Below are 16,617 nucleotides of genomic sequence, written 5' to 3' on the forward strand. Positions count from 1 at the left end.
AACTGCTACAGCTGTGTTTGGTAGCCTTGGTAATGCAGAGGCTTTTGGTATGTGTGGTAGATATATACTTGTTGCTTCTGCAATTTACAGTACAATGTGTGCATCATTTGTTTTTTTCCAGGCACATTTTACCAATTCCAAACCACATCAATATTAATAACTACTATTAATTTTGTATGTAATAATTTATAAGTAATATATAATTGTCCATGAAGGCTGGAAGTGGAAAAACTTACATTCAGGTTTGCAGAATTATTAGGCATGTTTTCTTTTACAGAAAAAAAATGAGCCAAAAATTATTTATCTCAGGCCAAAAGTAAAAAAATATGAAATCTCCATGAGAAATATTCAAAACTAATGCAAAACTGAAATTTCAAAGTTAAGACATGGCCATTGGGCAGCAAAAGGCTCATTGGGTCAGCAGGGTTAATAACCTTCTGGAAACACTACATTCAGTTCACACTTAAATACATTTTCTTAGTAGGTTATACTATTTCTTTTGTTATATATTAATTCTTAGTATACTATTTATATAATATGATTTTTATCTAAAAAAAAAAATAATAATGAGAATAATGCATGTAAAGCATTATTTAGTTTAATATTATCTTGTGCGCTTCGAAACATGATAGACAGAGAATAGAACAGAGCTTATACTATTCTGTCACTGAATAAGAGATAAGTGTGAGTGAGATTGTGTGCATTGTTGCACAAATCTACCTACTATATCTATTAGCTCAAGGCATCAAATATCTCATTTTATAATATACATTACAATACATGTCATGATTCAATTCAGAATAATACATCAAATGGTACAGAATGTTTCCTAGTGTATTTTCTGCTCTTTGCTGTTGAAAAGGTGAATTTCCATTCTTTCCATTCACAAACTAAACACAAATTCAAAATGAAAATGAAACAGATTTCTCAGAAAAAAATTCATTCAATTTTATTATTTATAAGATGCATATACTGTAAAGGAATATGCTAGAATTTAGCATGTTAGCATGGTGTAGGGCTTATGCAAGACATTACACACCTTTATTTGCCTTTACAATTGCCTTTACATTTATAGTTACTGAAAGGGTTAACTCAACAGTTCCATGGAGCAGGATCCCATCCCTGCCAAAAGAGGCGGGGTTAAACCTCACAATCACTTACCATTGTCATTCAGCTGCTGCATGGTGAAAACATAGCTTTTCTGCTTCCTGACTGAAACACCTTTTCTGACAGGTAAGTGTTGTGTTACAAATGTTTATTACAGGGTATGGCTACTTGAGAAATCTTGATTTACTCATGATTTACCTATAGCTACTCGATGAAATTAACAAGCGTAAATTATTTCTTGGGCACAACACTAACTGAACACTAACAGTGCTCACCTGCCTTTACTGGACTTTGACCTTTTGGTGAATGTTTAGTGATAAGGCAACAAGATGAAACTTTAAACATGAAACACTAATGAAAGCAGCATTCACAAGATGTTCACAGATATATATAGAATAAAGAAAAAAATATATATTTTGTATATATATATATTTTCTTTATTTCTAACAAATGCATAAATTAACAAAAGACAGAACACACACCCACATCATGAGCCTGTCTGAAAGGCCTTTTTAATGTGGTTTGTTTAGTGTATTCATACAATGCTTTGTGCAAATATTCTCCTTTGCAAAAGAATACTTATAATGGACAAAATATACATTAAAAGAATATACTTATTCCCAGATTAATGTAATGATTTCAGACACTTAATTGCATGTTAATTAAAATCAATTTAACATTTTTGCACTGTCTTTGGTTTTACATATGATCAACTAAAATATACTTGTCATTTTTATTGAAACAATATGATATACATTATATTGAAATATACAGTATTTGTAATTAAACATTTGTAGTGAAGTTGTAGTTTAGTATTTTTGGTAACTTTAAATCTAAGAATAAGACACTACAGTTAAAATTATAATCAGTTATTTTATGTGCGTTAATATGTTAGTCAACAACACAAAATAATCTTTAATGCAAGGTTATTGAAAATAATGAAACAAAATGTACTGCAAAGTAAAACTTTTTAATTTGACATAATTATAAAGTGCACATTTTAAAAGTGTACTTAAGTTTTTTTTTTTTAAGAAACATGAAAGTGTTTCACTTAAGTGGTCTTTTATTTCATTAATATTATCTTCAAGTACAATAAACACATTTAAGATTTAAAGTACACTAAATAGAATTATACAGATTAATATTTTACATAGGTGTCCAGGTAACAATCTGCCGTTAACTATTTGGTTTAATAAACCAAATGCATATATACATCAGTGGATATTTATCGGAAACCTTTGTTTGTGTGTGTGTGTGTGTGTGTGTGTGGGTGGGTGTGTGTTTTTTGATTTTGCTGAATAGCAAGTTGCTACAGTTGTGACATATATAATATCAAATTCAGCAGTGGATTAACACACATTATAACACACAGATATAATAAAAACTTGTCCCATGGGATATGTTAGTTAGTTAGTTAGTTCTCTTTTATTGTCTCCCTTGGGAGAAATTTGTCATAGGCAACCGGGAGAGCAGATCAAAACACACACACATAAAAAAAATAAAAATAATAATAATAAACCATTCCAAAACATATATAATTCCCACACAATAATACACTAACATTAGATGTAGCCCATCACATTACCCTCCCCCACACAACAATTTAAATCACTTATTCAATAATTTGACAGATAACGGAATTGGAGAAAATTTATATCTATTCAGCTTACAGATTTGAACCCTATATCTCCTGCCCGAGGGCATTAGCTCATACTCCTTATGGAGAATATGTCCAATCCGTCCCCACTGTAAATTATGCCTATATGCTGTTCCTTCTTATTACCTCGTCATGACTAGATGGGCCAACTTTCTGAACACCACAAAGGCATTGTTGATGTGTAAATGTGGACAATCATATACTCTTTTGAGATGTACAACGGTTCAGAATGATTCTTTCCCACCAAATATTCTTTCTGGAATAGTTGAGAACGTTGGTGTGTGTGTTTGTGTATTTATTTTAAAGAAAATCTTAGATTCAGGTGCTTTCTGAATGTAATTTAAAAGGGTTTATAATGTGGAAATAAATATTGTCACCATTAACTGTAAATTTAGTGATTGCTAACTTTAGTGATTTAGTCATTTAGTCAGTGTTTGTATTTAATGGCAGCAGCCACCCCATTTGTGTTTAGATTCCTCTTGTTGTTTGTCCCGGTTTCTAAATACATCCAATTATTTATGATGTCACTTTGTTTTTCTACCCTGTTTATCCACCCTAGTGATGTCATCCTCAACCCCACTTCTGTCTAAGGAGTTGTTCCAGTGCTCAGTTTGTCTAGATGTTTTCACCCATCCTGTGTCGCTCCCATGTGGCCATACGTTTTGCCAGTCATGTATCCTTGCACAGTGGACAGCATCTGGCTCCTCCCATTGCCCCAAATGCTCCACAGTTTTCCAGGAAACACCAGAGCTCCGCGAAAATTCTTTTGCCCGTGAGATGGCCGAGCAAATCCGCAAGCAGAAGGGTCAGAGGTCGTCAGAGTATCGTCCAGTTGCATCAGACAACGTTTTATGTGACATGTGCCCATTAGAGAAAGCGTCCCGTGCTGTAAAATCATGCCTGGTGTGTGTGGCATCATACTGTGAGGTTCATGTGACTTCCCACACCTCCAGGTTCACCAAGCACACGCTGGTGCAGCCGCAGCGGATGGACAAGCGAATCTGCAGGATACACGAAAGACCCTTGGAGCTTTACTGCAGATATGACCAGTCTGCTGTTTGTGTGCTGTGCATGAATACAGAACACAGCACACACCACACAATACCAGTGGAGAGAGAATGGGCAGAGAGAAAGGTTTGCTACTTGTCCAGTAAACGACTGCCATTTTATTCAAAGCAAAAGCAATGGTATATATAATATATTATAGATAATATTTTTTAAGGCAAGGCAAGTTTATTTATATAGCACATGTCATACACAATGGCAATTCAAAGTGCTTTACATAAAAGGAAATAATATAATCATTATATATATATATATATATATATATATATATATATATATATATATATATATATATATATATATATATATATATATATATACACTGTATTACTCTATATATAATATATATATATAATCACAACAATAAAAACAAGAAATTTAAAAACCTGCTGTTAGTAATGTGCTCTTAACACAAACATACATTCTTAAGCTTTGTTCAACCTCTTCTTCACTAAGTGAAAAATCCTCCCAAAATACCTGACTATTCCCACTACTTCAACCCTTACTTACTTTGACCATTATAGACCAAACAAATAGAACTCAGAGGTCCTACTTTCAACTGATTAACCAACAAACTTGTCTTTCTTTGCCCACATTCTCTTTACATTCACAGCACTTACTTTAACCATCTGTTTAAAACAGATGAGTTTTGAGTCTGGATTTAAATGTTTCTAATGTTTTAGCACATCTGATCTCTTCTGGAAGCTGGTTCCAACTGCAGGCAGCATAATAGCTAAAAGCGGACTCTCCTTGTTTTGTGTGAACCCTTGGTATTTCTAACTGACTCGATCCTAATGATCTGAGTGGTCGGTTAGGTTTATATTCAGTGAGCATATCTGCAATCTATTTAGGTCTTAGGCCATTGAGTAATTTATAAATGAGTAAAAGTACTTTAAAATCAATCCTAAATGTAACTGAATACCAGTGTAAGGTATACCAGTGTAAGTTTTTGTCTGTCAATATCATCAATAACAGTCTTAACTTTTGAGTTAAAGGAATCAAGGAGAAGATCAACAGAGTCCATGATTGTTTGTGGGTCCATGCACATGCTGAATCAGGTCAAAAGTCTTTAAAGTAATTATAATTTATAGCTTTGATTTCTGGATTATCTATGTGAATATTAAAATCCCCTGCAATAGTAAAACCATTAAACTCTGAGGAAATCATTGATAACAGTTCTGTGAACTCTTCAACAAAGGCTGGAGAGTATTTTGGAGACCTGTAAATAATGATAAATAGGATGCATGGAGCACCTTTCAGCACAATCCCTAGATATTTAAAAGACAAGTACTGACCAAATGACACTAGCTTGCATTGATAGACATCTTTAAATAGAGCGGCTACACCTCTCCTTACAGTCCTACACACACTTATAGAAGTAAAATTAGGAAGGGCTGTTTCATTGAGGGCTATTGCACTGCAGCTGTCTTCTAGCCATGTTTTGTTTAGAAACATAAAATCCAGGTTGTTTCCCAGTCAGCAACCAGTTTCGGCCCATGTGGGCCAGATGTGGGCCGGATGTGGGCCAACACTATGTTGCTGTCTGGTTTGTGGTTATTAAGTCATTGATCAGAAATTATGAATTTTTTAGTGAGCGAATGTTTAAAAACGCTAACTTGATGACATTACTTTTTGTCTCTACAGTAATCTTAGTTTGATGCATAAAAGGCCGTAGATTAGATGGGTCCCCCGTACAGCTTGAGAAGGCATTAGACTTTCTATCACGTGATAAAACAGAAATAGAAAAAGCTACAGGCACACTGGGTTCCCCGCTTGTTCTGTAAACATTTGTGAATTCTGCTGCTATTGTAGCGGGGACCTGACACATATCACTGAGAGCTGTCTTCAGTTGTTTTTGGTTCACCTACAGGAGATGGAGGAGGTTTTGGGCCTTGGCATTGTGGCAGCGGCCGTAGAGCTCTCACAGGAGGAGGAGGATGAGCTGGACCCACAGCCTTTAGTGGTAGTGGGGCCCGCTGTTTTTTAGTTGATATCTGGGGGCTTGCAGCAAAAGAGTGGGAGAGTTTGGTCCCAGCATACACCAATTTCTCCATTTTCTGTGAGAAGCTTATAAGTGGAGATGCTGGAGAGAGGGATAATGTGTCTGGTGAGCTGGGTTTTTCCTCTGGTGATTCCAGTTGCTGAAATATGTCATCCTGACTTCCCTGACTGTTTTCCAGAAAGTTGTCCTTTGCTGCTGAGTCTTGGAGCTGTTATAGTACATCACAATCTGTCTGTGATGAGTTTTGTGGGCAGGGCTCAGCCGGGATGTTGTCCATGAGCAGTGGTTGTTTTGGCTGTGTGGTGTTATCAGAGTCCTTGTGGGATGTGTCAACCACATGATGACTCGGAAGCTGATATGAGTTGTGGTCACTCATATTTTGTCCAGGTGTGTGTGTGCCATTTAGGTTTAGTGGATTGGCACACAGTACTGAAGGATGATGGAGGGAGAAATAAATATTGTTCTTTAGCACTCTTGCACCAAGTTTGTTTGGGTGGAGGCCATCCAGTTTAAACAGTTGTCTATGGCCCCAGAAAAGACTGAAGTTGTCAATGAAGTTGACTCCTTTTATACTGCAGGTTCTTTGTAGCCATGTATTCAGCCCATGCAACCGTGAAAACATGTAAGTTCCCCTTGCTGAGAGTGGTCCACTGATGAACAACTGGACTTCAAGTCTTCGAAGTGTTTCAAGGAGTTCACTGAAATCCTTCTTAAGGAGTTCTGACTGCTCTTTTCGAATATCATTCTTCCCCACATGGATGATGATTCGATTTGCAGTCATGTGCTTCATCAGAATGTTCAGAAGTTCCTTGTTTACATCAGAGACAGTTGCTTGAAAAAAAATGTGTAGTTGTAGTCCTGCTACTGATGTTTCTGATAATTGAGTCGCCCACTATCAGAGTCCTGGGCTCGGCTGCGCTCTGAGCTGAATGCTGCTGTCTGCTCAACTTTGAGCACCTGTTATTAACAATGTTAGCTGCTGGCTCACCGTCTGTTTGCTGAGGGGTCTGTGATGACGATCTGCTGTGTGTTCCGCCTTTTTTGAAAAGACAGCAAGTAACTTTGTTTCAAGAACCGCAATCCTTTGTAGAAGTTTGTGGCAGTTCATGCAGCAAGTAGATTCCACAAGAGGCATTTTCTTTCTCGTCTGTTTGAATGTAGGCAGCTGTGTTTTCCCATCTCTGGAATGTAAGCTGCTGGCAGTGGAAGGAAAAGAGTCTTCTTTTTCGTAGTATTATTCCAGTCCTGTAAAATGTTTAGTTTTAGTGTTTCTGCCAAAAATGTGTTTGTTGAGCACTGTACTGAAGTTAAAATCTTAGAAAAATCTAAGTAAAGTACATAAACAGGGAGTAAAGCACAGAGCAGTAAGCAAGAGCATCCGGACAGTAGCAAAGCCTAAAGTCCAGTGAATGATTGCCATTTTAGTCAAAGCAAAAGCAATGGTACAATACAGTATATTATAGATAATATTTTTAAGCATATTAGTGCAGTGAGCTAAATATTATTTGCAAGGTTTATTGGGAGTGTGCCATCAGTGCTGATCGCTTTTGGGGTAATTTCCATTTACAACTTGCTGGGTCTCTCTTTTGCATTATGAGGAGTTTTGTTATGCACAGGGAATTCAGCAATTCAGGATTTAACAAAATTTAAAGGGGTCATATGATGTTGCTTAAAGAAACATTATTTTGTGTAATGAAATGGGTTTATGCAGTTTAAGTTTCAAAAAGCACATTATTTTCCACATACTGTACATTAATGTTTCTCCTCTATGCCCCGCCTTTCTGAAACGCGTTGTTTTTTACTAAGCTCATTGTTCTGAAAAGCTAGGTGTGCTCTGATTGGCCAGCAATCCAGTGAGTTGTGACTGGCCGAATACCTCAAGTGTGTAACAGAAATGTTACGCTTTGTAATGTCAGATTGACATGGTCTCTACACAGTGTTCATTGCTCCCTACTCCCTGAGCAGGGGAAATCTGTTGAAGTTTACTTCACTTTGGAACATTCATTCACGGATTTGCGCTGCACAGCGTCTTCACACGGAAAAGTGTGACATCATATACCTCTGTAAATAAATACAATTTAAATCTACGTCTTGAACACTTCAGTGAACTTTTTTAATGGAACATATACGTTTGCTTCAAACTGGAAACACGGCGGAATATCCTGTGATGTTCACTTCGCAGGGCACTTACAGTACGTTCAAATAGAGCAAACGTCTGAAGCCATAAGAGAAACATACAAAATGTGCAGAGCAGGGGGGCACGAGGACTGGAATTGAGAACCACTGACCTATACTGTCCTTTTACGCATTGTGTTGCATCATGTCGCATAAACATAAAACCATGTCTTCATTTGTGATCGGAGAAACAACAAACAACAATCGCTACTTTACACTGCTCAAAACTTGCATTTGAATCATCAGTAGCAAATCCTTTAAATATGTAAACATACTTACTGTGAGTCAGAACAGCCGGCATTATAGTCTACTCTCCGAGGATCAGAAACAGTCCTCCATAAAATGCACTGCACACATCTGTATATTTGTGTTGAACTGTTCTGGAACAGTGTTGTAAATACAACTTAACCACTGATTTCTAGTCGTGTCCTCTTTTGGAAGACCAAACAAAGTAGTTTCGCTTTCACAAGGGAACACACAGCATCTCCACAACATGGCAGCAGCGACAACAGTGAGAATAAAAGTTACGCCTTCTTTCTTTGCGTGAACATTTGGGCTGGGTTATACAAATCTTCCCATATCGTGACGTAGACATGTAGATGGCATGTTTAAATGAGCTGTTTTAGGTAGGCATGGTTGACTTAAATTTTATAAAGAATATCTCTTTGGATTTGAGACTTTAGTCTTTGCAACTTTACAGATCTTCTTTATGCACCAAGAGCTTGTAACACTCCAACGAGAAAGGAAAAATTGAAATCACATCATATGAGAGGATCAAAATAATAATAATAATAATAATACAGATAGATAGATAGATAGATAGATAGATAGATAGATAGATAGATAGATAGATAGATAGATAGATAGATAGATAGATAGATAGATAGATAGATTTGAATTGTTTCTTATTTAAATTAATGTCAGTTCATGGTTGGTCTGTCTAAAAAGTTTTATATGTTATTAAAAAAATATCTCAATGGAGAAAATGCATCAGAAGCTTTCTTTTATTTCTTCCAGTTATTACTTTTTATATGAAAATCTACAAACATGCAAAATTGTCAAATTCAAATGCAAGGATTTTACACTTTAGTTGATTTGTATTTGATCTGACTTGATCTGAATCTGAAAACAAACATTCTTCATAAATGACACACACACACAAAAAAAAGTTATAAATAGGTGACCACACAAAGAACCTGTCTGGGTCATAAAAAAACAAACTACAAGACTACAAAGTACTGTTATGTATGATTTATTTATTTATTTTTTTATCATAGAAGCATTATTAAATTTGAATTTGAATCATTATTCTTTATTATCTTTAGATCTTCATTACTGTATAAACAGAGTCTTTTTTATTAATGTGTTTTGTTTTACAGTTACTCTCATGCAATTTATACATTTTCATGAGACAGAATCGTAATCACATTCATATTTTCTCTGTTTTTCTCATAGACTCAGTTATTAAAGACACAGTCTGACCTGAAGCGGATGATTATGGAGAGATGGAGTAAAGTTGAGGAACTCAGACACTCTATGAAACTTAATAAAGTAAGAGCTGCAAACTATTTTTACGTTTACATTTTTTTTTTTTTTATCAAAAATGAATTACAAATGATCCAGTTACCAGTTCCTAAAATTTAATTGTAATTATGTTCAAAACGTTGTTCTTTGCAGACAACAAACAAAGGTCACATCAGTCATAGGCTTTTAAATATTTAAATATTTAACACATTAAAAATTAAATATTATGTTAAAACAGATGACAAAACTGCCACCTTAAGTGTTTAAGAATCTCATCCTATTAGCTTACCAAAGTAGGAATGCATTTCACACAAGGCCTTTCTTGATATTTGCTATTTCTCTTTTAGGAGAACACAGAAAGGGAGATGGCATACAGTGTTGAGGTCTTCACTGCCCTGCAGCAGTTTATTGAGAAGAGCCAGTCTAAGCTGCTCAGGACAATGAAACACACGCAGAAAACTGAAGAGAAACGTGTAGGGAGCCTCATTAAAGAGCTGGAGATGGAGATCGCTAAACTGAACGCTAGAAACTCTGAACTGGAAAAGCTGTCATGTTCTGAAGACCACCTCCTCCTTATACAGGTCACTCTTCTGTGCTTTAGCAGCTGGATGTGCATGTTGATCATTTAGAATAATAAAACAATGTACAGTATATTTCAGTATGGATTAAAGACATTCTTTAGTGTTTGGTGAAAAAAGAAAAAGAAAAAAATAAATACTGAATGTTGTGACACAGGATTATGACTTTAATTACAGTATTTGCATTTGACCCTCCCAGGCTTTCCGTAGCCCAAGTGAGGTGCCTCAGTGTAAAAGTTGGACTCAGGTCAGTGTGCACACCCATCAGGGTCTGGAGGTGCTCAGAGAAACCCTGAATGCTGCAGAAGAACTACTGAAAACACAAATATACACTGTCACAAAGAGAGGTTACTATTTTTTTGTCATTTGACAGCTAAAAACAATAACTAAATGTTAATTTTCTAATTGCAAAGGATGTGATGGTTTTTTTTTTCTTTTTCTTTTTCACAGAACTTGAGGCAATATCCGAGTATGCAGGTATTATAATATAATTAAGATATGGATTTATAAATTTTATATGGACTTTGACTATAACTAATCTATTACAGTTTTTCTCGATTGCTAACACACTATAACTGATTCATTTGGCCCAATTTTCCAAACCATTCATACAGTTCTCGAAACAAAGACACGTTTCTCAGAACTTGTAACATGTTTCACTTGTTTTCACACACGTTCCAATTTTCTCAGTGTTTTCTGCAAAACTCTACACAAGAACGGCATCATTTTGCACCATGTTCTCATTTATAAAAAACACAAACACTCAATATAGCTACCTCAAGAATCACAAAATGAACACAAATAGCACACATGTATCCATGTGCCAACATTAAGCAGCAAAACTGATGACACACCTGTCAGAATCTTAGGATGATATGAACAAGAGCACAGGTGATTATGTGTTATGGAAAATTAATCCTGGTAGTGGGAGACAAAGAGGAATAGCAGGAGAAAAGAAAAATTAAGGGGGTGAGGTCAAAGGTCATTCGTTGCTAATGAAATATAAAGCATTATAGATGACCATGTTCTTCTGCATGGAATGAACATAAGGAAAGCTGGCCTGCAGGCTCATCTATAGGGTTTTATACTACTCACACATTACAAAGTAGCAGTACTTCAGATGAGAGAACTTTCACTGTTCTTTGTACTGTAAATACTGTAGCACACACCCTCAGACTCATAACTGTTGAATTGATTTGTAGCCAAGTACTTCTCACATGTATTGTATTTGTGCAGAACTGAGAGTTGTCTGTCTAGGGGAGGCAGAGAAAGTCTTTTGTCAGAAGGCTCAGAAACTGCTGTAGTATAACAAATAAGGATATTACCAATACTGTAACGCAACTTGGCAGAGGATGCTGAATTTGTTTATTTATTTATTTACAGTAACTGACAGAATATTCCAATGTGTGTTTACTGTATATTCTGTTGTTTGGTCTTTGAACTTTTCTCTTCTAGTGCTTTTCATCCACTGTAAGATCACTTTACAATAGTGTAATGAAAGTAAACTTTCCTTAAAGTGTATTGCTGAATTTTACTGTATCTGCACCCTTCTATTTATGCTGCATACTGTAACAGTCATTGACTAGCAATATGTTTCCTGCTTCCCAAAAGGAGGTTTTTGTAACAGTGTTTTGAATTGATCTTACTAGTGTTCTCGAGACAGGAAAATAATCTGTGTATTTGACAGGTTTGTGTGCCATCTGAGGCCAAAGTTTGAGTCTGACAAAAGAGAATATGTTTTTGACTGAAATGTTTGACTTTGACCTGGAAGTTTGTAGTTTGCACAAGTTGGTATGTAGTTCTGAGATTGTGTTTATAGCTGTGAGAAAATGGTGAATTGTTTCATGAACTGTGTGTTAACAATCGAGAAAAACTTTTTGGAGCCATCCTTACTAAAATCTTTGAACAATCTTGAGTCTATTAAGATCATTTATTCTTTTTTTTTCTCCCTTGAATCTTTAAACAGTCTTGAATTGTTATTTGAATTCTTAAACCATCTTCAATCTTTACTTCAGTCTTTGAACCATTTTGAAACATAATCTTTTAAACTTTATTTATTTTTGCTTAATGCATTTAATGTTTCCCCCCTTGAGTCTATAAACAATACAGAATTTTTCCTTAAAGTGTCATGAAACCCTAAAACATATATATATATTTTTAGATGTTTACATATATCAACAGGTTGCACATCAGTAAAAACAATTTAGCACTCATTATGTCTATTATTAAGGTAAAAGTGATTATTTTTTCATTTTTTGAAGCAATTTCATTCTTCCGGTTCAAAAAGCAAAGTTGAGCCTATGTCACAAAAAGTGACGTATATGCATTAATCTGGAGTGGTGATTGGCTGCTGGTGCTGGAGAGTACATGTCTACATCATCAGTGTTTGAGCTTTTTTCAGTATTATTCATGAATATGAACTCTTATGATCCAATCACTGTGCTGTATTATGCATGAGGTCGTCATGAAAGAGCTTTGCGCTATCAGTTCATTTCTGTAAACGTGAGCGTAACAAAATTTAATATGACAACACGTGGAGCGCGAGAGAGTCGTTTCTGCGCTGAACGCTGCGATAAGTTTAACAACACAAGCTGCATGTTTTAAGTAAAAGTAGTTCATATTCTCCCGTGCTCCAAACATGAACTAGCATGCCACATACAGGGGCGTAAATTTGAAACAAACATTTGAAAAAAAAAAAAGACAGTTGGGGGACAACTTAAAGGGTTAGTTCACCCAAAAATGAAAAATAGGCTGTGTTTTACTCACCCCAGAGGCATTGTAGGTGTATATGACTTTCTTTCTTTCCAGTCAGAGTTATATTAAAATTTTCCTGGCTATTCCAAGCTCTATCATTGCAGTCAGTGGGTGTTGCAGTGCTTCAGTCCAAAAGGAGTGAAATAAAAATCGCCCATCCATAAAAAAAAAAAATGTGTCTCACATGGCTCCAGGGGTGAACAAAGGCCTCCTGTAGCGAATTGATGCGTTTTTGTAAGAAAAATATCCATATTCAAAATGTAATAATCAGTTTAATGTAGCTTGCGCCAACAGTTGTACACAGAAGCAGCTCCGGGAGGATGACGTATGAGGTCAGCTTTGTGCATGCGCCAGTGAGTCTCATGAAAACCAACATTTGTTTACAGGATCAAAGGAAGCAAACTTTCCTTACTTTAGCAAAGGAAAACAAGTCTCCTCTTGGCTTATATCAAAATCCTCTGACATTCTTCTTTACAAATCCTAGTTTTGTACTTCTAATTAGTGACCATTGTTTTGTTTTGATATCTCCGCTTTGTTTCCACATGCGTCACTTCTGAGCGGTGCATGCGCAAAGCCGAACTCATACGTCATCTGCCCGGAGCTGCTAACATTTACAACAGTGAATGCAAGCTAGATTAAAGTGATTATTAAGTTTTGAATATGGATATTTTTCTTACAAAAACACATTGATTCGCTACAGGAGGCCTTTGTTCACCCCCTGGAGCCGTGTGAGACACTTTTTTTATGGATGGGAAACTTCTTTTGGACTGAAGCACTGCAACACCGACTGACTGCAATGATAGAGCTTGGAATAGCCAGGACAATTTTTAATGTAACTCCGACTGGATTCATCTGAAAGAAGAAAGTCATATACACCTACAGTAGGATGCCTTGGGGGAGAGTAAAATACAGCCTAATTTTCATTTTTGGGTGAAATAACCCTTTAAAGCTGTTGTGGTCGTGTAGCGACAGTGCTCGCGTCCTTTGTTGACATTACTATCAGTCACAGTGTTGCCAAGTCTGCAGTTTTCCCATGGAATTGGGCTACTTTATCATTGTTGCCGTGGGTTGTTTTTCATGTCCACGGGTTGAAGCGACCGCAATAATGTGTATTTTATCCCCCAGAACGTAATTTTTTACCGGAGGACCCCCTTGAAATGCAGTTAGTTTGGACTAGTTTTGGGCTAGTTTTGAGTAGCAATTGGCCAGGTTTTGTTGTGAAAACCTGGCAACCCTTTCCGTCAAGCAAGTAACATTATTATTGCTAACAGCGACTCATTGAAAAATACATTGGCATCATCTTTATTAAAGAGAAAATAATCACTTCATCCAATGTTTAAGTGAATAAAATTGTTTTTGTGGATTTAATTGCTGTGGTTGCATTACTTACTATATGATGTTTATGTGAATAACTTGTGTGTGTGTGTGTGTGTAGGTGATGTAAAAGAGGAAAGCAGGCATTTGGACCAAAGCACTGTGAGGCAAGGGAGAGGGAGACTGTGTTTCTAAACGTAAAACGCATTTTTGCCCTGTTTGTGTTGTTTTACTTCCTACGCAATTATTTAAAGTATAAAACATTGTTGTTTACAATACACAGCATAGTTTTTAATCATATTTTGAGGGGGGGCAACCCTCAGATGGGGGGGTCCTGTAACCCCCGACCCCCCCGGTTTTCCGCCTATGCGCACATATCACGTCTTCTTCAAATAAAAGATGCACAAATAAGGGCATGCACTGATACAGTGACAGCTGTGCCTCGTCTGACCATGAATGTGATGACACGACGGATTATTGTGAAACACAGCAAACAATGATATAGACCGAAAATTCAAAGAAGAGAAAACAGAAATAACTGCCTTTATTCTTTCTGTTTTAAAGATATTTTAATAATTTTAATTTTTATTTGTATTTAGTGTGTTGTGTGTGTTTTTTTTGTTGTTTGTTTTTTTCGGTTTTCTTACCCTTTCCCACCCTCTACACTCCCACTTTTCCACAGTTTTACATGACCATTTCTGGAGTATTTTTCAGATCCAAGGTGTGAAAGACAAGTGCTGAAGTGGGGTTTCATGACACTCTAAATCCTTGAGCCATCTTGAATCTGTATTTGAGTCTTTGAGCCATCTTGAACCTTTCCTTTAACTTTTGAACAATCTATTTTTTATTGTATCATTGAACCATGAATCTTTCATTTTTGAACCTTTAAACCATCTCAAATCTTTATTTAAATTCTAAAATAATCTTGAGTCATTGAAACCATTGTGAATCTTTTCTTGAATCTTTAAGCCATCTTGAATCTTTACTTGAGTCTTTGAATCATCTTGAATCTTTTAATTTATTTTTCCCCTTAAATCTTTAACAAATTAGAGTCTTTATTTGAAACTTTGAACCATCTTGAAGCTTTACTTTAATCTTTATAAATATTATAAATATATCTTAAACAGTTCTGGTACATTTCTTCGTTACAGTCAAGCATGTGGATACACTATAATACATGGCTATTTTCAAAACTTACTATGACTTTGCCTGATGTGATTCTTGCAGTGGATATGACCCTTGACCCTGACACAGCAAACCCCTGGTTGGTGGTGTCTGCAGACAGAAAGTGTGTGACTGACGGCAATGAAGAACGCAGCGTTCCAAACAATGCCGAACGTTTTGACACAGCACCATGTGTCCTGTCCAGAGAGCCCATCTCAAGGGGAAGGACTTATTGGGAAGTTGGAGTCTCAGATAAGACAGCATGGGACTTGGGAGTGGCCAGGAGATCTGTCAACAGGAAGGGTTTGGTGACACTGAGCCCACAGGATGGTTACTGGGCAGTTTGTCTGAGAGGGGGCAGCGAATACAGGGCCTGTGATCGTGAATCAGTGCTTCTGTCACTAAAAACTCTTCCACAGAGAATTGGTATATATGTGGATTATGAAAAAGGTCAAGTATCATTTTACGATACGAGTGCATGCACACATATCTACTCATTCACTGGACAGTGCTTTACCGAGAGCCTACTGGCTTACTTCAACCCTGACATGAATGACACAGGAAATAACAATGCCCCACTGGTTATACAACCTGTCAGTACTGATAATGGGGATCAGACATACGATATTGTAACAATATGAAGAATGACAATCAATAAAAATAGAAATGTAACAGAGCAAACATTGTCAGATTTGATGTAGCGTGATGATAATTGTTATTCTATTTAAACATGCTTATTGATTTTTGCTGAATGAACTATATATCCAGTTAGTTAAACGATTCAATGAGAGCACAAACCATTGTTTTTATTTTTCCAGATTTGATTTAATGTGACATTTGTGATTCATAGATAAATAAAGTTTTCCAATCACTTGTAATTAAATGTGTACCGCACTTTTGCAGTTTGCATCTTTTACAGTTTGCATCTCACACACACACACACACACACATTGGTAAATGGTTTATAGGGACTCTCCATAGGCGCAATTGTTTTTATACTGTACAAATTGTATTTTCTCTCACCTTACCCTAACCCTACCCCTCACACGAAACTTTCTAAAGTTTTAGATTTTCAACCAACCCCAGCCCCCCCCCCCCCCCCCCAAAAAAAGGGCCCGCAAAGTAACAATTTACTGGTATTACCATCCTTGTTTAGTCCCCTTAATGCAGGGAATACCAGGTACACAGACACAGACGCATACACACACATGCACGCACATGCACGCACACACACACACACACACACACACACACACACACACACACACACATACACA

At 36.4% G+C, this 16,617-nt stretch overlaps 1 protein-coding gene across 2 annotated transcripts; it reads left to right on the plus strand.

The window, feature by feature from the left end:
* Window positions 1-1,131: 1,131 nt before the first annotated feature.
* On the plus strand, window positions 1,132-16,218 carry LOC109050108 (E3 ubiquitin-protein ligase TRIM21-like). Of its 2 annotated transcripts, none has more exons than XM_042752170.1 (7): window positions 1,132-1,233; window positions 3,319-3,898; window positions 9,462-9,557; window positions 9,878-10,111; window positions 10,308-10,455; window positions 10,559-10,585; window positions 15,404-16,218. In XM_042752170.1, the coding sequence occupies exons 2-7, from the start codon at window positions 3,326-3,328 to the stop codon at window positions 15,979-15,981; spliced, it is 1,656 nt and encodes a 551-aa protein (XP_042608104.1). In that variant the 5' UTR covers window positions 1,132-1,233; window positions 3,319-3,325; the 3' UTR covers window positions 15,982-16,218. The 2 variants fall into 2 exon arrangements, with proteins under 2 accessions (XP_042608104.1, XP_018923323.1); XM_019067778.2 differs by having other exon boundaries at window positions 1,140-1,233; window positions 3,324-3,898.
* Window positions 16,219-16,617: the final 399 nt, after the last annotated feature.

The sequence above is a fragment of the Cyprinus carpio genome, chromosome B24, assembly GCF_018340385.1.
Source record: "Cyprinus carpio isolate SPL01 chromosome B24, ASM1834038v1, whole genome shotgun sequence".
Lineage (NCBI taxonomy): Eukaryota > Metazoa > Chordata > Actinopteri > Cypriniformes > Cyprinidae > Cyprinus > Cyprinus carpio.